The 27,659-nt window shown below is 39.9% G+C and overlaps 1 protein-coding gene across 1 annotated transcript in view; it reads right to left on the bottom strand.

The window, feature by feature from the left end:
* igsf22 (immunoglobulin superfamily member 22) overlaps nt 1–27,659 on the bottom strand; it is a 52,154-nt gene that overhangs the window by 5,972 nt on the left and 18,523 nt on the right. The window contains exons 10-21 of the mRNA XM_033039150.1: nt 25,945–26,217; nt 22,217–22,501; nt 20,421–20,545; nt 15,963–16,104; nt 14,763–15,059; nt 14,137–14,439; nt 12,745–12,918; nt 11,653–11,781; nt 10,425–10,721; nt 9,276–9,361; nt 2,651–2,843; nt 1,646–1,945 (exon numbers count right to left, since the gene is read on the bottom strand). Coding sequence (XP_032895041.1) covers nt 1,646–1,945; nt 2,651–2,843; nt 9,276–9,361; nt 10,425–10,721; nt 11,653–11,781; nt 12,745–12,918; nt 14,137–14,439; nt 14,763–15,059; nt 15,963–16,104; nt 20,421–20,545; nt 22,217–22,501; nt 25,945–26,217 — 2,604 coding nt within the window. The remainder of the gene's footprint in view (nt 1–1,645; nt 1,946–2,650; nt 2,844–9,275; nt 9,362–10,424; nt 10,722–11,652; nt 11,782–12,744; nt 12,919–14,136; nt 14,440–14,762; nt 15,060–15,962; nt 16,105–20,420; nt 20,546–22,216; nt 22,502–25,944; nt 26,218–27,659) is intronic.

The raw sequence follows: 27,659 nt of genomic DNA, 5'->3' as shown, positions 1-27,659 counted from the left end.
TCTCACATATTAAAAAACGATCTGGATTGGCAAAAGCATTTAAGACTATGGACCAAATGCAGGTAAATGGGACTGGTATAATTGGGTGCTTGATGATTAGCATCAACATGGTGATGTGAAGTGTGCTGTGCCTGTGCTGTACGACTCAAGTAGCAGGACATAAATTGCCTGATATACTGGTCAGAACTTGTACATCTGTTTATAACTGCATATCTGGCAATCTAACACGCTCTCATAATCCAATAGAGTCATGATGTCAAGGTGGGCTACTGGTAGTTATGCACCAAGAAATGTGCTTCCTCCTTGGTAAACACATTATGCAATACAGCCACTTCACAACTTATGCAATAAGTTTGCACTTACGTAAACAATTCTGTACTCAGTCCCTAATGCAATCAAAGCAGTTTGTAATTTCAACAACACTGTACAATCATTCAAGTTTACATCAGAAACAAGCTGGCAATGAAGACGATGCTTACTCAGAAGTCCGCATGCCATAAAAATTGCCTGAACACGGCCAGAGGCCACTGAAACAGTTAGTGTTCAGTGAGTTATTCCGACTTGAGTAAAATCTGACATGCAAGTTAGTGTTCATGGAACGTAACCCTTACATAAGTTGGCGAGTGCCTGTAGTTTTGTTTCGCGTTGCAAAATAAAACCAAAGTCTGTTCCTTAAGTTCTCCATTGAGTGCACCACCACACAAAGTATAGACACGGTCAGATAGCGATCTTTACTGGGTGTATTTGGAAGTTAGTGATCCTGACATTGTAATGTGGCTTGTAATATGTTCTGGGCAGCATCTTCTAAACATCCTGGTCCTCTGGGCCATACATGCCCATTACCCTAGTTTATATGGAGGCACTTATTAAATAATCAAGTGTCAACAAATTTCCATCAGAAGCAAATCAGATGTAAGAATGCAAGTTAGTGTAAATTTCTCACGTGAACTTGTTTCAGTTTGTGTCCTACTGATATTTTACCACTTGGATAACTCTCATCGTAGACATTTAATGGTGACTATCTATTGTTCAATCTGCTTTTATTTAATCTGGCTGTTTATTCATTACATTTTATTCTCATGGAAATTTCATAGATTGAGAGAAACCTTTTACTTTGACTATTGCCATAGTTGAACTTTCTTTATATCTGAGAAAACTCAAAGTCAAGATTTGAGGAGTTAATATGAAATTGTGATTGTCTGCCCATTTCATGATAACGTTAAAAATGTTTTGAAATCTCTCAAAGACAGTTTTATTTGCACATTGGGGAAAAAAAAGTTAATTTAAATTTTATCATCTTACTGTATATTCAACAGGTATATGGATAGGATAGGTCCAGAGGGATATGAGCCAAATGCAGGCAAATAGAACTAACTTATATGAGGCACCTTGGTCGGCATGGACGAATTTGGCCAAAGGGCCTGTTTCCATGCTGTATGAATCCATGTGTCTCTCAAATAACTTACCAATTTTTTCTGAAGCCATGTGCATAAATGCCAATTCTCCTTCCTCATTATTTTTCTTTGAAATACTGTACCAGGAACTTAAACACTATGCAGGACACCACAGTGGAAATGTTGGTTCATTCTGAATAATTGTTTTAGTTTCTATGTATCTGAGATAGCTAATAGTACATAGGGCATACCTTTGTCCCTTGCAACAAACCATGGCTCCTTCAAGTCTAATGGGTCACTGTCTCCAATGTCATTCCGAGCAATCACCCTGAAGAAGTACTTCCTGCCTGGAAGCAGGTCAGTCACAGTGTATTTATTACCAAAGACACGGTCTGTAACAGTGTACCAGGTTGCAGTACTGGCATCTCGCTTCATTATCACATACTGCACACGGCCATCCTCAATGTTATCTGGAGTGTGGTCCCAAGTGAGAGTCACTGTGTTTGGAACTTCCTCAGTCAGATGTAAGTTAGTAGGCGGGCGTGGAAAATCTGAAAATGAAAGATTATTAAAGCTTATTATTGATTGAGAAACGTATTAATTAGTTGTGACACCTATTGGTGAACTTTTCTCAAATGGTTGTTTATAATGTTTATATGGATGAACTCTTTCTCTTATTATTCATTGATATTGCATGGACACAGAAAAGTCAAGTGTGATCACTCAAGATACTTACAATTTCAAGAGCTTGGTTATCGATAGTGTGACAAGCTCAGAAACAAAAGTGTGGGGAATCCAGTTTCTCACAGTGTGACAGCTCAGATAATGATATCTTGAAGTGCTTAATAACACAAACATTGAGGAGCTCCATAACACATAGTTTGAGGAACTATTATTTATGCAAGGAGCTCAATTGCAGATAATGTGAGCGTCTAGGTTATCGATGATGTGAGGAACTCAGTTAAAGGCAATGTAAGAAGGCAATACAGTGAGAGGGTGTGGACCTCAGTTACAGAGCGTGCAAAGATCTTGATTACAGATAATGTGAAGGACACATTCGCTGATCAAATTTTATGGGGTTAATTGGGATGCCCTTAACATGGAAGATGTTTACTGTTAACAGTGTACAGTTTTTCAATGTAAATATAAATGGTAATACGAGTGATATATTAACACAACATGCATTTGCCTGAGAACGGAGCTGATGAATGCAAACTTTAAATCAGTTTCAATTGTGGGGTTGTTTATTATTGTACCTGCAACTCGAATTCTGATATCATGAGACTTTTCTCCATAGTCATTTTTTAGCAAAATCTTGTATATTCCTGAATCTGATCTCTGGGCACTCGAAATCAAGAACTGTGACATATTCGGTCCTTTTGTGATCGTCTCCCTGCCTTTGGTGGGAGTTCCATCTCTCAGCCAAATCACGTTTGGTGAAGGTGAGCCCTGAAACAAATGGCAATAAAATTAAATGAACCATTTATTTTATTTATTGCTCTTTCACTGTTTGCTTTCATAAAACTAGCACCAACTTCTGCACATTTCAAAACAGGGTAAGCAGGAGGGACTATTCATTACTGGGGCAGTAGCACTCTTAAGCTATAAATGTAATTTTAAAATATAATCTTCACTTTGTACAGGGTGGAAATGAAGTGGACTGCAAGATATGATTTCCAGAGTTTAAGCCAAAGTGAACCACAAGCCAATAAAAGCAGTAGAGCTTGTGTTCCTCCTTCCCTGTGTACTGTCCACTTCTGGAATTCTGAATCTGTCTATGAACTTTCTCTCACTGATTTTCTAACTTATGGGCCATGTTTATAATGAATAGAAATTCTGATTCAACCAAGACCCATCCTCAGACCCCAGGAAAGTGGTATCACAGGTTAGGATCCTGCCTAACTGGATCACAGATATATTCCAAGGTCCATTTTTGACAAATACAGACTGGCATTGTTGCAAAAAGAATCATAATTTTGAGGTAGGATGAATGATAGATTAATGCTATTTAATTGTATTTGCTGTGTACTGGACATGCATGGTGCTGAGACCTGTAGTAACAAATCATTGAAAACCAGGCTAGATATAATCATTTCCTTTTCTCAAATATACTATACACAACAAGAAATGCACAAGTAGCATAATACAAGACTGTAAAATGAGTAATTTTAGACATCCATGGTAAAATGTATAGTGGAGGTGCCAATGTTAATATACAGATAAGGAGCACTGCATCCAATGTGTACTGCACATGCACCATAGGTGCCTGCAATACATAGATTACCAATTACCGCATGAGATGAATTGTTAAATCACAATATTTAAGTCTCCTTAAGAAATCCCTCAGGATTAAGGATGACTTCCTTTCACTCCAGTTTTCTGAGTTCTGAGGTGACTAATGAGCCCATATGAGAGCTGCAGATTCTTGCAGAGGTGGGGCAGGTGATGGCTGAGACTTGGCCTACTTCATGAAGTGGCCCACTTCTTTCACCATTTACACAGGGCTGAATTGTGTTTCCAATGCATAGGATTCAGTTGAGATGTTGTATTTCTTCCAGAAGACTTTGAGCACATCCTTGAATCGTTTTCTTTGTCCACCTGCCAACGCCTCTTGTGACATAACTCTTAATGGAATGTTTGTTTTGTGAATTCGGTATTAGGCATGCAAGTTATATGGCCTGTTCAACATGATCTATTAAGTGTAATTCTCCTCAGTTCTGAGGATGCTGGCCTGGGAGAAAATTATGTTGATGCTTATCCTTTCAATGTATTTAGAGGATTTTGTGAGAGAACAAGGGTATTTTTCCAGTCCCTGCAAATAGTCTGCCTCTTAAAAATATGCAAAGTGGCAAGAATCACTACTACCCAGTAGACCACGAGTTTTGTGTTAGTCCTAACGTCCTGATCTTCAAATACTCTTTATTTCAATCAACTAAAGACATTGCTGGTGCAGCGTATGCAGTTGTGAATTTTATCATCAATGTCTGCCTTTTCGAAGATGTGGCTTCCATGACATGGGAAACATAATAGTTCAAAGGTTTCAAAGGTTTCATGAACCTTTAATGTCCGAGGGCAGAGTGGTGGAGTAAGGAGGGATTGATAGAGAACCTTTGCCTTGCAGATGTGTTGAGTATGAGGTCCATCTTCTTGTATGCTTCAATGAAAACAATGACAATAGCTTAGAGCTTGGCCTTTGAACACAGGCAAATGTAGCAATTGTTTGGATACTTTAGCTCAACTATTGAAATTGGATAACCTTGATTCTGGATATAGTCACTGTGGGTTACCAGTTTTGCATTACTTCTGTAGATTAGCTCAACTACCATGGAAAATGATTCAGTTTTGTCTGACATTTAACCAGTAAAAATGGCTGTTGTTAATTTTATGCCTTGCATTCCATTGTGGAGCAAGCATAAGTTGGGGAGAAATTTCTATGGCCAGCTAAATTTGATAAATGATTGATTGATAAAATCAAAGGTGTAAGTAGTCGAAATTGGCCATGTGCAAGTGCTGTTCCCTGCATTTTACTTGGAGCGATTGTATAGAGAGGATTATGCCCATTGTGCCTCTGAATGGACAGAATCAGAGCACAGCTCTTTGGCCAGTGGGAGGAGGTAATGATTCTCCCTCTGGCAGTGAGCAGGCAGATTGCTCTGTAGTTACCACAGTTGGTCTTATTTGGTCTTTCTTGAAGATGGCCACAATTTCAACATCACTAGAAACCCCTGAAATATCCTCCTCCTCCTCTCAGGTATGGGGGATGCGGCTGTGCAATTGTGACCAAAGTCTTCACCACTCAGTTATAAGATTTCAACGATGTCATCTGCTCCTGTGGTCTTGGGATTCAGCCTTCTGAACTTCTTGTCAGTCCGATGTAGCAACAATGGCCGTTAGATGTGGCAATAAAAAGACTGCTATGGGATGGACCCCAGTTTTCTTAGGACAAGGACAGAGTCAAGGTCGAAGAAGTCTTCAAAGTGTTCTTTCTAGTGAGCAATGACTGTTTTTCTATCCATGATGGGTTAACCTGTTTTTCTGGCTCTCTGTGTGGTGGGGCCATGGGCCATAGATGGTTTTTATAATGCTGAAGAACCCGTAAGTGACATGGTTATCAGCGGGTTTCTGAATCTCCTATATTCTCTCCATATGCCATCTGAAATGTAAATCTCAGATTTTCTCCTGGATCTTTGCCTCTGCAGGGTCTGTAGACAGGTGAGACTCGAGGAAGGTGCATTGCCTCCCTGGTGCCGGGGTCCAAGACATCTCAGACCGACTTCAGAACATCCTCATGAGGGAAGGTAAGTAGCCGGAAGTAGTTGTGCATGTAGTCACAAATGACGTGGGTGAGAAGAGGAAGGAGGTGCTGCAACATGAATGTAGAGAACTAGGTAGGAGGCTGAAAAGCATGACTTCTAGGGTGGTTATCTCTGGGTTGCTTCCAGTACCTTGTGCTAGTGAGGGTAAAAACAGGGAGATCGGGGATCTGAATGTGTGGCTGAGAAGTTGGTGAAGGGGGCAGGGATTTAGATCTCTAGATCACTGGAATCTCTTTTGGGGCAGGAGTGACCTGTACAAAAGGGACGGGTTGCACCTTAATTGCATCTGGCAGGCAGTTTGCTCGCGCTACACGGGTGGGTTTAAATTAAAAAGTGGAGGGGGGTGGGGTGGAGTCAACAACGTGAATGCATATCCATGCAGCTAACGGGAAAGAGAGTGTTGGAAAGGTCACGTTTAAACTAAAGGGCCTGTCCCACTTGGCCGTCATTTGCGCCTCATTTACGCGTCATATGTAAAATAGGTCGACATGTCGTGACGCGTGGATGCGTGTGGGTGACACTCCAGGATTTCGTAGTGTAACATAATCCTCGCGCGTCAACTGTGTGACGTATCGCGTACGCACGCTGACGCATTGGCGTCGCACGCTGGCGTCCCGATGTCTCACGTGTATCACGTGGTGATGCATGGTTACATCACCGTGCATCGACGTCCGTAACCATGCGTCGCCGCGCGCCGCAGGGTATTCTAATGATGTCACGCACACCAGACGGCTGTGTTCACACGTGATTTGTGCGCGATGTCGCACATCACAACATGTCGACCTATTTTACATATGACGCGTAAATGAGGCGCAAATGACGGCCAAGTGGGACAGGCCCTTAACAGTGCAAGGGGATGGGACCCAATGCAAGGAGACAGAGGGCCATAAAAGGAGGAAAGAAGCAAAACGAATGAGGGAGATAAGAAAAACAAACTTGAAAGCTTTGTGCCTTAATGCGAGGAGCATTCGAAATAAGGTGGATGAATTGAATGAGCAGTTAGTAGTTAAGGGATATGATATAGTTAGAATTGCAGAGACATAGCTCCAGGGTGACCAAGGCTGGGAGCTAAACATGCAGGGGTATTCGATATTCAGGAAGGATAGAGAGAAAGGAAGAGGAGGTGGGGTGGCATTCCTGGTTAAAGAGGAGATTAATGAAATAGCAAGGAAAGACACGGCTTAACCGTGGCTGATGAAGGAAGTCAAGGATAGTGTTAAAGCCAAGGAAGAGGCATATAAATTGGCCAGAAGAAGCAGCAAACCAGAGGACTTGGAGAAATTTAGAACAGAGGAAGACAAAGGGGTTAATTAAGAGGGGGGGAAAAAGAGCATAAAAGAAAACTTGCGGGGAATATAAAAACTGACTGTAAAAGTTTATTTAGATATGTAAAAAGGAAAAGATTAGTGAAGACGAATGTGGGTCTCTTACAGTCAGGGACAGGTGAATACATATTGGGGGAAAAAGAAATGGCAGGGCAGTTAAACGAGTACTTTGGTTCCGTCTTCACTCAGGAAGACACAAACAATCTCCCGGAAATACTCGGGGACCAAGGATCTAGTGGGAGAGAGGAACTGAAGTGAATCCACATTAGTCGGAAAATTGTGTTAAGTAAACTGTTGAGACTGAAGGCAGATAAATCCCCAGGGCTTGATGGTCCGCATCCCAGAGTACTCAAGGAGGTGGCCCTAGAAATCGTTGATGCATTGGTGATCATTTTTCAATGTTCTCGACTCTGGATCAGTTCCTGTGGACTGGAGGGTGGCCAATGTAACTCCACTTTTTAAGAAAGGAGGGAGAGAGAAAACAGAGAATTGTAGACCAGTTAGCCTTACATCGGTAGTGGGGAAGATGCTGGAGTCGATTATTAAAGATGGTATAGCAATGCATTTGGAAAGCAGTGACAGGATCGGTCAAAGTCAGCATGGATTTATGAAGAGGAAATCATGCTTGACTAATCCTTTGGATTTTTTTGAGGATGTAACAAGTAGAATGGATAAGAAAGAGCCAGTGGACGTGGTGTATCTGGACTCTCAAAAAGTATTTGACAAGGTCCCACACAAGAGATTAGTGTGCAAAATTAGAACATTGGGGGTAGGGTGTTGACATGGATAGAGAACTAGTTGGCAGACAGGAAGCAAAGGGTAGAAATTAAAGGGTCCTTTTCAGAATGGCAGGCAGTGACTAGTGGAGTGCCACAAGGCTCGGTGCTGGGACCCCAGTTGTTTACAATATATATTAATGATTTAGACGAGGGAATTAAATGTAACATCTCTAAGTTTGTGGATGACACAAAGCTGGGTGGCAGTGTGGGCTGCGAGGAGGATGCTATGAGGCTGCAGGGTGACTTGGATATGTTGGGCGAGTGGGCAGAAGCATGGCAGATACAGTATAATGTGGATAAATGTGAGGTTATCCACTTTGGTGGCAAGAACCGGAGGACAGATTATTATCTGAATGGTGTCAGATTAGGAGAAAGGGACGTGCAAAGAGACCAGGGAGTGCTGGCACATCAGTCACTGAAAGTACAGCAGGCAGTGAAGAAAGCCAATTAGGCCTACATAGCGAGAGGATTTGAATTTAGGAGCAAGGAAGTCCTCCTGCAGTTGCACAGGGCCCTGGTGAGACTGCACCTGGAGTATTGTGTGCAATTTTGGTTTCCTAATTTGAGGAAGGCCACCATTGCTATTGAGGGAGTGCAGCGTAGATTCACCAGGTTAATTCCCGGGATGGCGGGACAGGCGTATGATGGTTGAATGGTTTTTTTTAAATGGAATTTAGAAAGATGAGAGGGGATCTCATAGAAACATATAAAATTCTTCGAGGATTGGACAGGGCAGGTGCAGGAAAAATGTTCCCGATGTTGGGGGAGTCCAGAACCAGGGGTCACAGTTTAAGAATAAGGGGTAGGCCATTTAGGACTGAGATGAGGAAAAACTTTATCACCCAGTGAGTTGTGAATCTGTGGAATTCTCTGCCACAGAAGGCAGTGGAGGCCAATTCACTGGAAGTGTTCAAGAGAGAGTTAGATTTTGCTCTTAGGGCTAAGGGAATCAAGGTTTATGGGGAAAAATCCGGAACGGGGTACTGATTTTGGATGATCAGCCATGATCATAGCGAATGGCGATGCTGTCTCGAAGGACCGAATGGCCTACTCCTGTACCTATTTTCTATGTTTCTATGTCTATGTTTTATGTGACACAGTTCAGTACCCTGCCAGATCCGAGTGATTACAGAACCTTTAAAATGTTAAATGTTAGGGCATGTGCACACAATGCGTACAAAAGTTCTGATCAGCATATTAGTCACAGGGAACCGTTTCCCTTAAACTGGTAAGCTGTGTGAGTACAGACGTTGACAATGACATAAATGTGAGGTCTGTAGTGCCAGAGGATGATTATTCAATTTTATCTGGTGTGCATTACTGCATTGAGTCTGTGATGGATAAAGTTGAAATTAAATCTTATTTCTTTATTGAAATTCATCTGACAATGAATATTAATATCATTAACCCACATTATTATGTTGCCTCTGGTGGTAGAATAATCTTAAACCCCCAACTCACCGAGAAGCCCACATTGATACACAGTGCTGCACCTGCACGAACCACCATGCTGCTTGGCATTCTGGTATCGAGAAATCTGGGTGAAGCTATAAATAAAAACACTTCGGTCACACAGAGAATGTCTATGCACATATGAATTTCACACAGTCATCAAATCAACTGAACTAGCAGAGGTTTGTGCCTCCCTTCAGGCAAGTCACTGTACTCAGATATCTCTCAGTTTAGTCTATAGCCTGGCTAATCATTTCACCAAAATTAACCCAGGCACAGAAAGGACTGTAAATAACATCTGTAGCTCTAATCCCAACCAATGTAACTTTAGCTGAAGTCCTTGCCAACAGAATCCATTGTGGCTTTGTGATGGATTAACTTTGTTGAAGTTACTGAAACTACCAGTAGTTATTATAATGATCACCTGGAGACAATTAAACAGGAATCATGCCTTTGAAACAATACATAACAAAGATGGAAGAGAGTTTGATATGTAAATTTCTTCTGGTCTCAGGACATCTTAAAACATTGTATAACTCAGAAAGTACACAAAAATGCTGGAGAAACTCAGCGGGTGCAGCAGCATCTATGAAGCGAAGGAAATAGGCAACGTTTCGAGCCGAAACCCTTCTCCAGACCTCGCATTGACTCTCCCGAAACTTCAACAGCATCTGCAGTTCCTTCTTAAACAAGTATAACTCAGAAACTTTGAACAACAATTACAAGAAAATATTGTTTTTATTTTTCATTTCTTAGAGTTAATATTCTAAATTGGAACTTTTCTAGAAAGCCTCCAAAGCTAAATTTAACGAGCATGAAAAAATATATTTGAAACAAACCCTGTTATGGAAACATTCAAGATGCAAGACTTCCTCTCCAGTTTGTGCCAGGGAGAGGCCTAAGTGGACATAAGTTGACTTGAGTGGAGTGCAAATGGTTCTTATGGATGTCCAAAATTTTCTGTGACTAGGTTGTACCTGATGTCCACGAACAGTGATGTCATGATGGTTGCCAGACATCTTGGGGGTGTCTGCCCATTTGTAGGCATCAGAAGGACTGGATATTCAAAACATTTTAATTTTGTTGCATGCAAATTTGAAGTTATTGCTTATGCACCTCTAATAAGTTATTTTTGCAGATTTAAATAAATGATATTACCTGGTGGTGGCAAGGCATATACGCCTTTGTTAAGCTCTGTAGGTTCTCCCACACCTCCTTCATTTACAGCTCTGATTCTGAAGAAGTACTTGCCTCGCTCCTGCAGGCCTCCCACAGTGTAATTGGTGCTGGTAATGGGTATCTTACTGCACTTTGTCCATTCTTTAGCATCTTCAGGCCTAATTTCCAAGATATATCCCTGAGGCTCATCGCCCGATTCTGGTTTAACCCAGGTTAGGGAGATGCTCGAATTGGTAGAATCTGTCACCTTAATATCCTTCACCTTTCCTGGGGCACCTGAGTGACAAAATCAAACTAATTATCTGTCGTTACTTTGGAACAATTCAACCTGAAAGCAAACAATGTATTTTAAGTAACTATGTAGGCATAACCAATAACAATTCATAAAAACATTTTCAAGATTAATACTGTTCAGTTGCCCAGAGAAATCAGTTAATAAAGGAAACAACAAACATACACCTAACAATTACGATTGCTTTGAAGTATTAAATCATGGATGGCTGTGTGATGATAATCTGTAACTTGAGGGACCCAAAATCTGAATTATGTTTTCCAGCTGAAAATCTACTGGGAAACTACTGCAAAACATTGACCTAGCAAGTTACAAATGTATATTAGACCCACCCTGCATGGCTACGAGGAAATTACTGCTTGTTATGAGGAAGACAATGATTGGATTTGCATGTGCCTGACATCAAAGTGATGTTCGGATGCCTTCAGTAATGCTGAAGATCCATTGCCCAGTCAAGATATATAAAAAGGTTCTCTGCCCTGAACCTAGTCAACTTCAGCACTGATTTTCAATTCTCACTGTACAATTTACTTTGTTCTAAACTATTTAATTGGTTTGTAACTAAGTTGGAATTAAGTTAATGAAAATTTTATTCGAAGCAAGGGGATTGCAACATGTGCTAACTGTGTTGGATTAGAATTATAAAAATAATATTCGATTAATAATTCACAGAACATGGTTAAGTCCTCCAATGGAAATTTGAGAACTTGAAAAAATCTAGTGACTGTTTGAGGAAATTGTTTGTACTTTTTGTCAAACATTATCGATTCACTGGTTACTTGGCATGCTTGTGAGGAGAGAAAGAAGTCATCAAAAATGATCTGTAGGCAAGGTACGGAGATTGTTAATTTCAGACTGGCACTATTAGCGAGAAGAGAAAGGCTGTACGAGACAGGTTAGGATCTTGTTACTCACGGATAGGATCTTTAGCCACCACTGAGTTGGATGCAGTGCTAGGCTGACCAATTCCTGCACGATTAATTGCTGTAACACGGAACTCATACTCCATATCTTCCAATAATCCATCAGCAGTAAACTTTGTGTCTGGATGAAAAGTATATATACATTTACCAAGAAGGATGTTAGATTGCTGTTTTCACAATTCTGATAATAAAGTGCAGCTCAGCTACTTTACCAGTACTGGAAATACATTATCCAGTTCAAATATATACCTGGATTCTAGCCTCAGCACCAGGATTATAACTTCAACCAAATCTTCAATTCTCACCGCGTAATTTGCTATGATTCAGACAATTTCGCTGATTTAAACATGAGTTGTTCAGTTAATTGAAAACTATGCATAAAACCAATGAAATGAATTGTATGTAATGTAAATATACTGTTGGATTATTACTCCACAGACCTATTCAAATAATTCAGAGAAATCATTGGTTCCCAATCATGAATCATGAATATGCAGATATTTGGTGATCATGAAAAGAAAGTCTGCTGTGACTCCCATGCATTGAGAAAACAATGATAATTTCATTCTATCCATGGTATTTGCCTGTCATTGGGCAACAGGTCTGTCACGTTCCTTGGTTCCTTATCTCAATTTGTACATCTAGTCAGCACAGCACCATTACAGCCAGAGAAACAAAGCTGCCTTTGGTGTGTTGCTCAGGGGTGTCAAGACAAAATGAAAGAGACCAGGGTTTTTAACAGGTAAGTGAAGGAAGGGGAAGCAAGAACCTTGAAGCTACATTTCATAACCACAACATAAATCCGCTGACATTCATGTTTCACCATTGAGGTAATTGGGAGAGGAAACACCAGTCTATCTATCCCATATTATATACCCAATGTTTTGAACTCTCACCCCAAAATAGGCAGAATCCTGAAGGAACATCTTTATTCAATATTTTTTATGTAATATGTTTGCTTTGAAAGTGATCTAGGAACTGAGCTATTCATTTTTCCACCAAAATTGACTAATTTTCTTCTGTGACAAAGGGCACATTTTCAACAATATTTTAAAATAAATACATAAAGCAGCCAGAAATGAACCTTGAATTGGCTCCTTAGTGGCAGGAATCCAATGATTACTGCCTTTCTTCCTTCTTTCTACAATATACCCAAGCACTGGGGCACCTCCATCCTGCACTGGTGGTGTCCATGTAATGGTGACGGCATCCTTGGTAACATCCGTGACCTGGGGTTGCGATGGCATGTCAGGTGACTCTGAGAATATAATGGAAAAACATTATTTTTTCATAAATCTCTGTAGGTTTAACAAGGTAATGGTGTTACACAATTTTATGGTGGAAAGGGGACCTGAATGATAAAAAATGGTTTCTAAAAATGACAAGGGAAAATTGAATTAAAATTTGTTGTAAGCAATGAACATTCAAATCCTCATTACTTTGAGCACATTCCTCTAATTTTACCTCATCTTATTTTAATTTTTCTTTAATTGTATATTTAGCAATGCAACCTTTGCAACTAATATATAAATTCATAAGCTCTGAACCCGGCTCATTTTAGGCTTAGCAGAGCAAATATATGTTGAGTGAAGAGGAGGATGACTCTAATTTTATTTTGCATGTACATTTCTGCCAGCTAATATTCAGCTATTGTAGAAAAATATTAAAACGTGGTTAATCAGTTAAGACCTTCCAAGCATATACTGCTTTACTAGGAAAACATCCTGAAGTTTTGGTGAATTTACATTGTTGTTTTAATATGCAAAAGGACAGGAAACTGGGACACATTTCTTCACACTACTATTTTGATATTTATGGCTGTTCACACATTAGCGGCATGTAGTATTTTGATGCAAACATATATCAAATATTGACCAAGTGAAAACATCAGTGGACAATCAATTCAAACTGAAAAAATAATTTTGACTACTGCATTCCAGTGATATTGTCAAGTGTGATTAGTTTATGATCAGAATAGTCATTTAATTAAACATGAAGATTTAAATAGTTGTGTGTAATGAGATACTGATGGATAAGTTCAGGCAATAGTTTCGTGGATGAAATTTTTCATATATTTTTCATAACATTTCATATATGTAATTGTGTAGCAAAATATTAGATACGTTAATAAGGAGAATGCAAAATTGATGAGAAATCAGAGGAATAGACTTTCTCCTGAAATCATGAACTGCATCAGGGATATGGATATGTAGATTTGTCAATATATATTTAATGTTGGATTAAATGTAAATTCCCCCATGTGCCGTTGAGTAATAACAACAAATAATGGGTTTGGGGTTTACTTAACAATTTCATATAGAGTGACATTTGCCCCATTAGTTCATATTGATTGATTGATTGATTGATTATTTTATTTATTTATATAATCCTAGTTTCATGCTTATTTCCATGATTTCAACTTCTACAATCTGTATTGTATTAATATTTGCAGATGGCAAACTAAATGCGTACTTACCAATTGGTTCACCAGCAAAGACCTCATCAGAATCTAGGGGATCACTCATTCCTTCAGAATTTACTGCTCGGATTCGGTACTGGTATGCCTTTCCTTCATCAACCTTATTTGTGGAGAAGTTTGTGGTGTCGCCATCAACCTCACCAACCTTGATCCATGATTTCTTTCCAACAGGTTTCCTTTCAATGATAAAGCTTGTCACTGGTTTGCCCCCATTATCACGTGGTGCCTTCCATTTCATTGAAATACATTTCCCAGTGTGTTCCAGGAATTCCACTGTTCCATGGGGAGGTTTAGGTCTATCTGTATGAAATAAATGGGAAAGCAGGGTGATTTTTAAGGCAATAAGAAATAAATCTTAAGCGCAACATATTGTTATGCTGTTGGAAGACTGCATACATTTGATTGTGAAGCTCAGATAGTTCCTATTATTGTTTGTTTTTTTCCAGGATCTCAGCATCCAAAATTGAGCCAAACAACTGTTGGTGGTGAACTGTTTTATTGAAATAATGCAGTGTTTCTGGTGAAAGGATAACATGACTGTTGGGAAGGATGTCGATATATGTCGGTAAAAGAGAATAAAAGAGGGGAAAAAAGGTAATTACATTAGTGTTTCTTTGACTTACCAATGACATTTAGCTGCAGATTAGCTGAAGCAGAGCCACAATCACTCTTAAGTTTTAATGTGACAATTCCACTGTCCTCCCTTACACAATTGTTTAGTACTAATACAGTCTGTGTAGCACTCTTCTCTATCTGTGTTCTAATATCTTCAAAAACCTCAATACCATCTTTGCTCCATGTAATTTTGGGAATAGGTTTCCCTTTAAAAGGGATCTTAATTGTTGCTGTGTGCCCTGCTTTTACAGTGATTGGATCCTTGGCCAATGCTGCAAGGATATCAGCATCAATAATGGGTGGATCTGCAAAAAAGGAAAAAAAAGAACAAATAAATATTTCAAGTTGCAAAGATGTAGTTTTATTATATCAAGAGATCATTGTGGAATACTAATCAACTATCTGACAGTGAGTTTTTTTCTTCTGGCTAAAATGGCAAGATATCTAAGCCATAATTTCATTCAACATCAGTTTGAGTACAAGGAAATAAATATAATGTATAAGGGAACATTGGGCAGAAAGGGCTACCAATATGGGAATGGCTCTTTAAATTCAATTTTGGCCAATCAGTATTCACAAAGTTTTACAAAGAAAATGTGGAATTAGATAGACAGATTTTATATCAAATAATCCCCAGGCAAAAAACATTAAAATTTGCCTGCATATGTTCTACATCATTGTTTTTTTTTAGTTGCATTTTATTGAAATAAGTACATTCTAACACGAATGTGGCCTCTTTTGTCTCTTTTTCTGTTCTGATGAAGGGTCTCCAATCTGAAACATTGTGAAACAAGGAATTTCTGATGCTGGAATCTAGAGGAAAATGCAAAGGGCTGGTGTACCTCAGCGGGTCAGGTAGCTTTTCTGAAGGACATTGTCAGATGATGTTTTAGGCTGGGACCCTTCTTCAGACTGTTATAGGTGGATACAGGTGAAAGAGATATTGATTGGATGAACGGATAAAGGCATGTGGTAAAAAAGTAGACAAAAGGATAAAATGATAAGTGGAGAAAAGGAGTAAAATCTGTTGCTCGAGGAAGGGATACAGGTGGAAGGATCTGGGGGTGAAGGGAGGAGAAAGTAGTATTATGGGAGAACATTGTCTCTGCTTCTCTTCCCATAGATGCGACCTGCCCTGTTGAATGTTTCCAGCATTTTCTGTTTTAGTTCTAACTTTAATAATCTGATTAACATTCAATATTCAATACCTGCAATTGAGAGTGTGGCCTCACTCTCTGCTCCTTTTGCTTTGAATGTGTATTTTCCTTCGCTATCATCATCCACGTTATTTATAATCAATTTATGCACTGCTCCTTGCTTTACAATCTGTATGTTTTTGGTGTCCGTTATCTGAGCACAACAAAAAATATAATTAGGGACAGGATTTAATCCGCGATTTAAAAAAATAATGAGATAACGAGTTATCCTGAAAAAACCCAATAACGATCAGTTATGTGTACTAAAAGAACTGGAATAAAACAAAGATAGAAGACAAATATAGAAGGCATTCACCTACTTTATAAATTTACTTTCTTATATTTTTGTCATTTCTATAGTGCAACCATGTATAGTGAAGAATGGCACGCTATATGAATTACGATGGTGCAACTAGATTAAGGGGATTAAATTTCAAAGGCATTATATATATTTTTTTTAAGTTATTTCAGCAATATGACTGGTACCTTCAGATGGGGATCAGAAAAAAAAAAAGATAGTTCATTGGATTGATTGGAAATAAATTGTAGGAGATGGTTCAGCTGGGATGCTGGGGCAAGTTTCAAGAATATATCATGATATAGGAAAGTTAAAGTGCCAATGACATTGGTAGAGACTTCATACAATTCTGAATGAAATGCAGAAAATAAGATAAGTATGGGAAGAAACGGCATGAGGGCAATATGAAACATTCTGACCCAGCTACATGCTACATACATGCTAGTCTTCTTGCTACATACAAGTGCATTCAGAAAGTATTCAGACCCCTTCACATTTTCCACATTTTGTTACCTTACAGCCTTATTTTAAAATGGATTAAATTCATTTTTTTTTATCATCAATCTGCACAAAATACCCCCAGAATGAAGAAGCAAAAACAGGTGTTTAGAAATTTTTGAAAAGTAATTGAAAAGAAATGACTGAAATATCACATTTACGTAAGTATTCCGGCCCTTTGCCAAGATACTCAAAATTGAGCTTCGGGCCATCCTGTTTCCATTGATTATCCTTAAGATGTTTCTACAACTTGATTGGAGTCCACCAGTGGTAAATTAAATTGATTGCACATGATTTGGAAAGGCACACACCTGTCCGTATAAGGTGCCACAGTTGACAGCGCATGTCAGAGCAAAAACTAAGCCATGAAGACAAAGGAATTGGCCGTTGACCTCCAAGACAGGATTGTGTCGAGATACAGATCTGGGGAAGGGTATAAAACAATTTCTGCAGTATTGCAGGTCCCGAAGAGCACAGTGGCACCGTCATTCTTAAATGGAAGAACTTTGGAACCACCAGGACTCTTCATAGAGCAGGCCGCCCGGCCAAACTGAGCAATCGGGGGAGAAGGGCCTTGGTCAGGGAGGTGACCAAGAACCCGATAGTCATTCTGACAGAGCTCCAGAGTTCCTCTGTGGAGATGGGAGAACCTTCCAGAAGGTCAACTATATCTGCAGCACTTCACCAATCAGGCCTTTATGGTAGAGTGGCCTGATGGAAGCCACTCCTCAGTAAAAGGCACATGACAGCCCGCTTGGAGTTTGCCAAAAGGCATGAGAAACAAGATTCTCTGGTCTGATGAAACCAAGTTTGAACTCTTTGGCCTGAATGCCAAGCGTCATGTCCGGAGAAAACCAGGCACCGCTCATCACCTGGCCAATACCATGTCTACGGTGAAGTATGGTGGTTGCAGCATCATGCTTTTGGGATGTTTTTCAGCGGCAGGAACTGGGAGACTAGTCAGAATCAAGGGAAAGATGAACGGAGCAAAGTACAGAGAGATCCTTGATGAAAATCTGCTCCAGAGCGTTCTGGACCTCAGACTGGGGCCGAGGTTCATCTTCCAACAGGACAATGACCCTAAACACACAGCCAAGACAATGCAGGAGTGGCTTCGTGGCAAGTCTGTGAATGTCCTTGAATGGCCCAGCCACAGCCCGAACTTCTCTGGAGGGACCTGAAAATAGCTGTGTATTGACGTTCCCCATCCAACCTGACAGAGCTTGAGAGGATCTGCAGAGAGGAATGGGAGCAATTACCCAAATACAGGTGCCAAGCTTGTAGCGTCATACCCAAGAATACTTGAGGCTGTAATCGCTGCCAAAGGTGCCTCAACAAAGTATGGAGTAAAGTGTCTGAATACTGATGTAAATGTGATAATTCAGTTATTTATTTTTAATTACTTTGCAAAAAAAATTAAACACCTGTTAATCTAATCCTTTAGAATAAGGCTGTAATGGAACAAAATGTGGAAAAAATGAAAGGGTCTGAATACTTTCTGAATGCACTGTTTTTGCATGAATGTACATTTCTTCATTATGACTGAAATTTCCTGCAAATATAAGGATCGGGATCCCTGTAGAAGTATTGAAATCTCTCTGAGTAATGTTGCATTTCTACCTTGAACCAGGGAAGTATGAAACAACTTACATTATAAATGCCTTTTATGAGAGTAGGATAATAATTCAGCACTCACATCTCAATAAAAAGACAACCAACAGGACCATCATGAAAAGGACTCTAGCATTCTCCAAATTAATTGAATCTCAAGGACTAAGAACAAATAAATTGTTTCATATGCATAACTCACATCACCCCCAGCACAAAAACAATCATCACAACAGACCTAGATGCAAACATGCACCCATTTAATATTTGTTCAAAGACTTCATGAAATATGTAAATGAATGCAAAGTCTTGATAACAGAATAAATAAAAGAAAATACACAAGTGGTATATTCCAGCATTAAAACAAAACATACTTCTGGATGGGATTTAGTCAATAGATATTATCGGTGAAATAGAGACGTTACAAATTTGGAAGGCAATCTGTTGAAAAGTAAGGAGAGTAAAAGAGAAAGTCTTTGTGATTGTACAGCCTTATAGAATAATGGGAGAAGACCTCACTGATAGTGATAGGGACTGAGAAAATAAATTGAGAGGCTTTTTCTCCTGGCTGGATAACCTGGGACTAAGAATAGTCTCCAAATAAGGGATCAGATATTTTGGAAGTGCCGGAGACCAGGGTCCGATCCCAACTACGGGTGCTCTCCGTATGGAGTTTGTACATTTTCCCCATGACTGCATGGGTTTTTCCTAGATCTTCGGTTTCCTCCCACACTCCAAAGACGTACTCCAAACTCGGTGGGCCGAAGGGCCTGTTTCCACGCTGTATCTCTAAACTAAACTAAACTAGAGACGTGAAATCCCAGAATGATCCACCCCTGTGGACTTTGTTTATGAGCGATGGACTTTGGCCTCAAAGCACATCAATGGTTATGGGTAGACAAAAATGCTGGAGGAACTCAGCGAGTGAGGCAGCATCTATGAAGAAAAGGAATAGGTGACATTTCGGGTCATTGGAACTGACATCAAGGATGTCAAAGAACAGGCTCAAATGGTCTACGCTCATATGGTCTAGGCTCTTATGGTCTAGTCCTGCTTCTTCTTTTTATGTTGCAATGACTTTTAACATTTGATGTCCATTTAATACACTTCATTCTGGTTAAATTCCATCTTCAATTTGCTGAGCATGCGGCACAGGGTGGTGTTCTACAACAAGGATGTGTTGGAATAAATGGGAGGATTGAGAGGAGAATCTTCATCCAATCACAGTATATTGCTATCATTCAACCACCATAAATAAAATCCAGTGCCAGGTATATCGGGTGGCGCCACTAGCAATAGTCTGTCCTTTCTTCTTTTTGTTACTTTTAGTATGTGTTAAAAGTATGTTTTAGTGTTCCTTGGTTTGTTTTATGGGGGGGGGGGGGGGGGGGGGGGGGGGGGGGATTGGGGGAAACTTATTTTTCAATCTCTCACCTCGACGGAGAAACAATTTTTTTCCATATTGTATCTCTGTCCCCACTGCAGCCTAACATCATGGAGTTGGCGACCTTTCCTGGAGACCGGCCCGGCGCTCCAAGCCGCGGGAGTATGTGGGACTTTAACATCGTGGAGCTTGCGACCCCTTTGCCGTGGATCGAAGCTCCAACCACGGGGCCTGTGGACTTAAACATCGTGAAGCCCGCGGTCTCTGGTAAGAAGAGGCCGATTCAGGAGCTTCATGCCGCGGAGAGTGTTTCAACCACCCCGACGCAGGAGTTTCGATCACCCTGACACGAGGGCTTCGATCATCGGCTGCGAGGGGCTTTGATCGCCCAACTGCGAATGGTTTGACTGCCCCGACCTCGGGAGAACAAAGAGGAAGAAGATTGAATTTTATTGCCTTCATCACAGTGAAGAATGTGGAATGCACTGTGGTGGATGTTTATGTTAACTTTTATGTAGTTGTGTGTCTTGTTGCTTTTCACTTAGTATAGCTGTATGGTAATTCAAATGTCACTGTACCTCAATTGGTACAGTTGACAATAAACTGACCTTGAAACCTATATCTCTATTCCAAATCATTACTGAAAGTCATCATAAATACTTGCATTCTAATAAAAACATACCTCTTTTCCATCCTTTAGCCACACTCCATCAACTTTCTCATCATTCAATACCACACAGAACTCTGCAGGTTGGCCTGACTGAGCATGAGCATCGGTCATTCCATTCTTTACTGTGGCAAAACGATCTGAAAATGTGTGAAGATTAAACAAAGAGGAAGAAAGTAAATATTGAGACCGACTTTAATGACCCTTTAAAATATCCCAACACATTACAGAAAGGTACTTCAAATGTATAGTCATCGTTGTAATGCAAGAAATGGACTAAACAATCTTCATATAGCAAAGATAGACACAAAAATCTGGAGTAACTCAGCGGGACAGGCAGCATCTCTGGAGAGAAGGAATGGGTGATGGAGAGTATGGACGTACATTCAAGGGATAGAAAATACATATTACAAACTTATAATCATGTATTTTCTATCCCTTGAATGTACGTCCATACTCTCTTAATCAAAGAAATTAAGTGTGTCTGATTATGTACTCTTACACATTCCAATTTCATATATTAATCTCCACCAAATCATACAAACCATATACTCCCAATTATGCACTCATAAACATATTTATTTAGGCAGTGGGCAGGTGCTATAGACCTGCACGGGAAGGTAGACCCTCCAGCCCCCACGAGTCTCGGGCAGATGGGACTCGTCAGCCTGGGAAGGCAGTCCATCTAGGAGAGGGAAAACTCTGATTTAAAACCTCCACTGCCTTGTGGCCATATCCAGTCATGGAAAAGGCTCCAGGAGTAAACCTCAAGAAAATCCGGAGTTGGAGCCCCTAATGCAGTTCGTCGTTGTCTACAACCTCGCTCTGGCAGCTCCTGCGATGGCGCTGGTGCCAAACTGTAACGGCCCAGCGACGTGGAGAGGGGGGACGTGCTGCATGGGCAACAGCCTGTCCTCCATATGACATCGCCCAGGCTTGCATCCGACCAGGATGCATCACCCATGGTCAGTCATGACCGAGCGGGGCCTACTGAAACATATTTATTGTGCATCTACTGACACAATCTTTCATATTCTCCTACTCCTTTTTAATTATACAGTTTAATACTTGCCCAGCCACACATCCTAATATAAAATACACGTTTGCCATCCTAATTGTATATTCTTCCCTCAAATGTCTCATATTCTAACAACCAAGGCTATCTCAATCATAGTCTTCGCGACCATGCATTTTAGCCAGCCTCAATCCCATATGCAATCTTTTGAGCGCAAAAATCACATTAACTGCTTCACATATCTTCTTCAGCTTACACCTGCTTACGTGCATGAGCCTATATCTCATGCATTTACTTGTATAATACTGCTGATTTGCTAATTTTACTGCTTATTTACTCTTCATTTTCTTTTACCATAACAATGTATGTTATTACAATGTATATAACAATGTATCTTATTGTCTCAAAAAAAAAATCAAATTCCAATTGATTTAATTAATTGGGTTCATATGAAAAGGATTGTCATTCCAAAATGTTCATACCAAATAAGAATTCAAGCAATGGAAAGTAGAGATTAAAATGATAAATTTAGAAAAAGAAAAAGAGGGAAATTTTTATCCAAAGAATAAACGAGTTATTAAATAAATTACAAGAATTACATTGTGACAATTGACATAGACATGACATAACGAGAAGTGATACACAAATGGAAACAATTTTATTCTTTTAAACAGATAATTAATTTGTAGAAAACAGGATTATGATGAAAATGTAGGTTGGTGAATTTAGTTTATTACAAAAGGCAGGCTCGTTGAATATGACACCATTTTTCTTCCGTAAAATGTTTTCTCCTTACCTACAACATTCAATGTAGACGAGCAGGTGTACTCTCGTCCATCACTGTCTTGTGTAGCAACAACTGTGTATTCTCCACCATCATCGAGCTCAGCATCATCAATAATCAATTCCACACGTCTTCCATCCTGCATCATGTTATACTTTGGGGATCGAGTGATTACCTTGCCATTCTTCAACCACTTGATTCGAACATTCTTAGAGCTCAGTTCACACTCCAAACGAGCTTTACCTTTCTCCTTTACACATACATTTTTTAAGACATTTGGGAACTGAATAGGGAGACCTGGGAAAGTAAAAGAATATTAACTCAATAATAGTGTGGTTAATTCCAAGTTCTACCATGGCAAGAGCCAACTACGTGAATAGAGGAAGTGTTACAAGGATGTTCTCAAAATCTCCTTGAAAAATGTGTTATCCCCACTGATTTCTGGAAATCCAAATCCCATAAAAATAGAGCAGCATTTTGGGGATTTATTTTAGTACCTGGTGTTCGTTCATCAAGAAGACACAGAAGCGAGTGTAACCAATGAAAGGGTACATCACCTCTCAAACAACCCACTCATCTATCCTATCAAGCATCTCCTACCCCAATCTGTGTCATACTCAATTAATCTCATGTTGGCTTCATCAGTCACTTCTGAGCTCACAGAATGGGAATGGAAACGTCATCCTCAACATTAAGTAACTCCCTAAGAAGTAGACAGTTTAACCTACAAACCTGCACGTCTTTGGATATGTTTCCAGTGTATGCAATGTAACCCAGAAAATCTTTTGAGTACAAGAATATTGAGCCACTTGATAGCATTTGTCTGGGTCAGGACTATGGTAGCAGTGCATTTTCTGAATTGTATAGACAACACACACACCTGATCTACGTGCATATCAAATTGTGCGACTGACTTCAAGGGATGCACTTTCTAACCTTACCAATGCTTACCTTTCTATCAGAGGCACTATGTAGCAGACCAGTGACTGTTTTCGAGATACACACATTTATTGATGAAACAGATTTTTGAAAAGCACCTGCAAGGCTTCTTTTAGCATCAAGAACTTTTATGAGCAATACTTGGATGCATTCATGCTTCTTTAAACACTAAATAATAATAAAGCTGAAGGACCTAGCAGAGTGTTACCATGAAAACACCCGATTCTGAGTGCAGCTCACAGCAGGAAGATTTTGGAAGTCATTCCTTCATGTCAGTGATGACAGGTCCGACCATTTACGATGACCACTGGGTGGCGCCAGCGATGGCTGCCTCGCCAACAGTCTGTCTGTCCCTTCCTTCTTTGTAGTTTTATAGTATGTTAAATGTATGTTTTAGTAACCTTAGCTTTTTTTATGTGGGGCTGAGTGGGGGAGTTGGAGGAAACTTTTTTTCATTTCTTACCTCAACAGAGATGCGTTTTTTTTCCGTATTTTTCGTTTTTTTCTCCGTCCGCACTGCGGCCTAACATCGAGGAGTTAGCGGTCTCTGCTGGAGACCGACTTCGGGAGCTCCAACTGCGGGAACCAGCGGACAACATTGCAGAGCTCCCTATCCTTGTTGTAGATCGACTTCGGAGCTCCTACCACGGGAGTCCAGGGACTTTAACCTCGTGGAGCACGCGGCTCTGGTTAGAGACCAACTTTGGTAGCTCCAAGCTGCAGGAGCTTCGGCCGCCCCGACGCGGGGGCTTCAACCACCGGCTGCTGGAGCTTTGATCGCCCCAACTGCGGATGGTTCGACTGCCCCGATCGTGGGAGAATAAGGAGGAAGAAGATGGACTTTATTGCCTTCCATCACAGTGAGAAATGTGGGGAATTTGCTTTGGTGGATGTTTATGTTAACTTTTATGTAGTTGTGTGTCTTGTTGCTTTTTTTTAGTATGGCTGTATGGTAATTCGAGTTTTACTCTACCTTAATTGGTACATGTGACAATAAACTGACCTTTTAACATGTCAATCTAACTAATCTGTCATTATAGTTCAACAATAGCTAATTAAAACTTCCAGTGTCTATCGATGCTGTCATGTACGCTTTAGTCAACCCAAAAGTGCATGGTTATGTTTCTATACCATGAAGCTCTTAGAGACATCTAACAAATGGAACTCTCTTGGGAATCAGTGTTGTTTCTTAAGCTTTTAAAGGTAGACCTCATAATATATCTATGAACACTTTAATAAACACTGGAAAAGCTGAAGAACGTTTTCAGGACATCACTATTGAGCACATGACACTGGTTCCATCAACCTAAATGCTCAATCTCTGCGAGCCATACTGTTTCTCTGGTGTTATCCTTACATAAACTTACACTAATAAAACACATCTTCAGGAACCTGACTTCATGAGATGAATATGCAATCACAATACTGTGCCATATGCTCTCTTGCACTGTGTCAAATCACATGCAGAAATTTGTGTATTTGTATGATTCTGATGATGACAGGGTGAACTAGTGTGCATAAAGATGCATATTGCAAAGATGCAAAGATGCATATTGCACAAGGCAATCAGTATCGCTGCACATAACCAAAATTAATTTCTATGTGCTGCAAACTTCAAAAATTTACTTCCGTCTCACCTTGCTCCTAAATATATGGATACCCACTTACAAGTAAACTCGTTAGTAAATTACAGCTGGGTTCCCTCAAAGTTCCTGATATCCTCCAGTCTTTGTAAAATCATTGCATTGTTCTTACCTACTCAACTGCAGGTTCTGCACAAGCAGCAATTCATCATAAAATTAGTTTTGAGTCTGTATTTTGTTGAATGTATTATTCGCCTGCGCGCAGTAAAGGAAAACTTTGGAACTGCGCATTAAATGCATAATGTCAATGTTTTCCAAGATCAAACCATACATTGTCTTCAAAGCAACTGCAACCTCAATGGCAACATTAGTAACCAGGAATCTGGGGCCTGCTCCTTGCACACCAGCAGTTTTGTCTACAGCAGATCTTGAAGTGTCGCTGCTCCAAAACAACTTCTGACAGTGATATGAGTAACTGATTAGGTCTTCTTGAAGAGCTGAAGCTATCTTGTCAATCAGCAAGGATCAGTTCTCTAGGTGCATGGTATTATAATTAAGTGCTTCCTGCAACATCATCAAGACATCAATAAACTTTATGCTGAGCAGAACTGAAAACTAGTCAAGTAATCAGCGATGTGTTCACAGGCCAGCTTTGTGTAACACGTTAATGCAGAAGTAATTAACCCTTGCTTGTTTGTGCACATTGATCATAATGCAAACAGCTCTAATGTAAAGTGCATGAACTTGTACATCCATAAACTTGTGCTGGGTGAAACTTCTTTGAGATCCTGCTCCTGCGAGTCCATTCACAATAATGAAGATTTCACAGTTAAAATAACATTTTTTTTAAAATCACAATTTCCCACAATATTTTTTGTTTGTAGGCTTGACTGATTGGGTCCAGAGCACTTTCACTCAGAATATTACCCTTACTGATCCAAACTGTTGGACAACTGGACAACTAAGCAATGTGTGTGTGCACTAAGCATAGCTCATCGAAATCTGGGTAATTCACTATCAGAGAATTATATTATATAAATCCAAACTTAACCTGTTACAAATAACAGTCTGATTTGATCATTTTCAGTAGATTTGGACATCAAAACCTGCATCACTTAGTACCCCCATTACAGAGGGGACAGGGAAATACCTGCAGCAAGTACATTCTCTCACAGGTCCTCCATCTGTTCTCTTTGATCACTAAAGAATAAGACTTACGGTCAATCTGCAGTTCAGATGTAGAGATTTGGTCTCCCGCAGTAAAGCTGTATTCACCAACATCACATGGTCGAACATCTTTGATTTTCAAGGTGTGTGTCAGGCCATCCGCTGACACAATTATATCGTGTTTGTCATCTCGCTTCACCTCGATACCTCGGAACCTCCAGCAGACATTTGGCACATTTTTACTGAGACTGCACTCAAAAGTTCCTGTTTGTCTCTCCACCACCTTTAGAGGTTTGAGCTTTACCCCAAACCTAAGTGGCTCATCTGTAAGAAAATAATTTTAAAACATCCAATAGAAAGCTGCAGAAGAAGATGATCATGGTATTAAATAACTTAAACGCACATTACTGTACATCTGCAGGGTTGAAAACTTCATTATACCTGTATTCAGTAATTACCTTTATTTTAAATTTGCAATTTCAAATTTTTTTCCAATCTCTGGAATAAATGGTTTGGAAATCAAGACTACAAAGAACTATTATTCCTTCCAAGGTTAACAAATGGTCACAATTGTAAAGTGCATTTAATACAGTGAAACATCATGAGCATTATCAGACAAAATAAATTAACACCATTGCTATTATATGGGGTGCATTGAGTAATTGTTTTTTCCCCTCCAAACTTTCAGTATTTGACCTACATCTGGTGCTATAATTAAAAAATAATAATCATGTAAGTCACATGACCCAAAACAGGCAGAAAAGTAAGAATTGAGACAAGCAAAATGATTTAATCCTGGTGTGTAATGAATGCTGCCCTGATCCTAAAAGAAACAAAATAAATATATAATGGAAAATGTTGAAATTTAGTCATGTGAATCTGTAGGAAAACCCCCCATCAAATTTGCACACATTTCGGTTCCATGCACAGCATAATAATAATGACCAGAAGATCCATTTAGTGACCTGGAGATAAATATTGGTTTAAACACTGGATTGAAGTGCCTCATTTAAAAAAAAAAAAATAATCGGCAAAGATCCACAGAGGGCAGAATGGAAATCAGTTCAATGTCTCAACAGGAAACGGAAAGTGCACCCACAACCTTTCATCTGAAATAGAGCAGCAGGGTAATAACTGAGCCAGTACCAGAAGAGGTAAACACTGGGCCTACTAAGGTAGGTAAGTGGAAGCCAAATTATTGGGAAAGCAGGCCTCAGTAAGGGGTATTGTACAATAATAATGCAATTTCACTGACCTATTAGCAATCCAAATGATAATTATCTTAGACAGTAACTAAGTGGAATAGTATGAAAATCTGTAGGCAGACATACTCCTCATTTGACCTTATAGGACTTGATATTACAATCCTTACAATAATTGGCACCTTCTTAATATCTTGAGTGGGGGTAGGGGTAAAGATTTCATTGAGGTCATCAGGTGGGCACCCTCCTTCCTTGGTGTTTCGTTGATAGGCCCACGACACCTCCAGAGGGCTCAACGGCAACACCTGGCGTCCCACAATAACTCCTAACAATTACATAGAAACATAGAAACATAGAAAATAGGTGCAGGAGTAGGCCATTCGGCCCTTCGAGCCTGCACCGCCACTCAATATGATCATGGCTGATCATCCAACTCAGTATCCTGTACCTGCCTTCTCTCCATACCCCCTGATCCCTTTAGCCACAAGGGCCACATCTAACTCCCTCTTAAATATAGCCAATGAACTGGCCTCAACTACCTTCTGTGGCAGAGAATTCCAGAGA

This window comes from Amblyraja radiata, chromosome 20, assembly GCF_010909765.2.
Source record: "Amblyraja radiata isolate CabotCenter1 chromosome 20, sAmbRad1.1.pri, whole genome shotgun sequence".
NCBI classification, from domain to species: domain Eukaryota; kingdom Metazoa; phylum Chordata; class Chondrichthyes; order Rajiformes; family Rajidae; genus Amblyraja; species Amblyraja radiata.
This window is presented reverse-complemented; position numbering and strand designations above follow the sequence as displayed.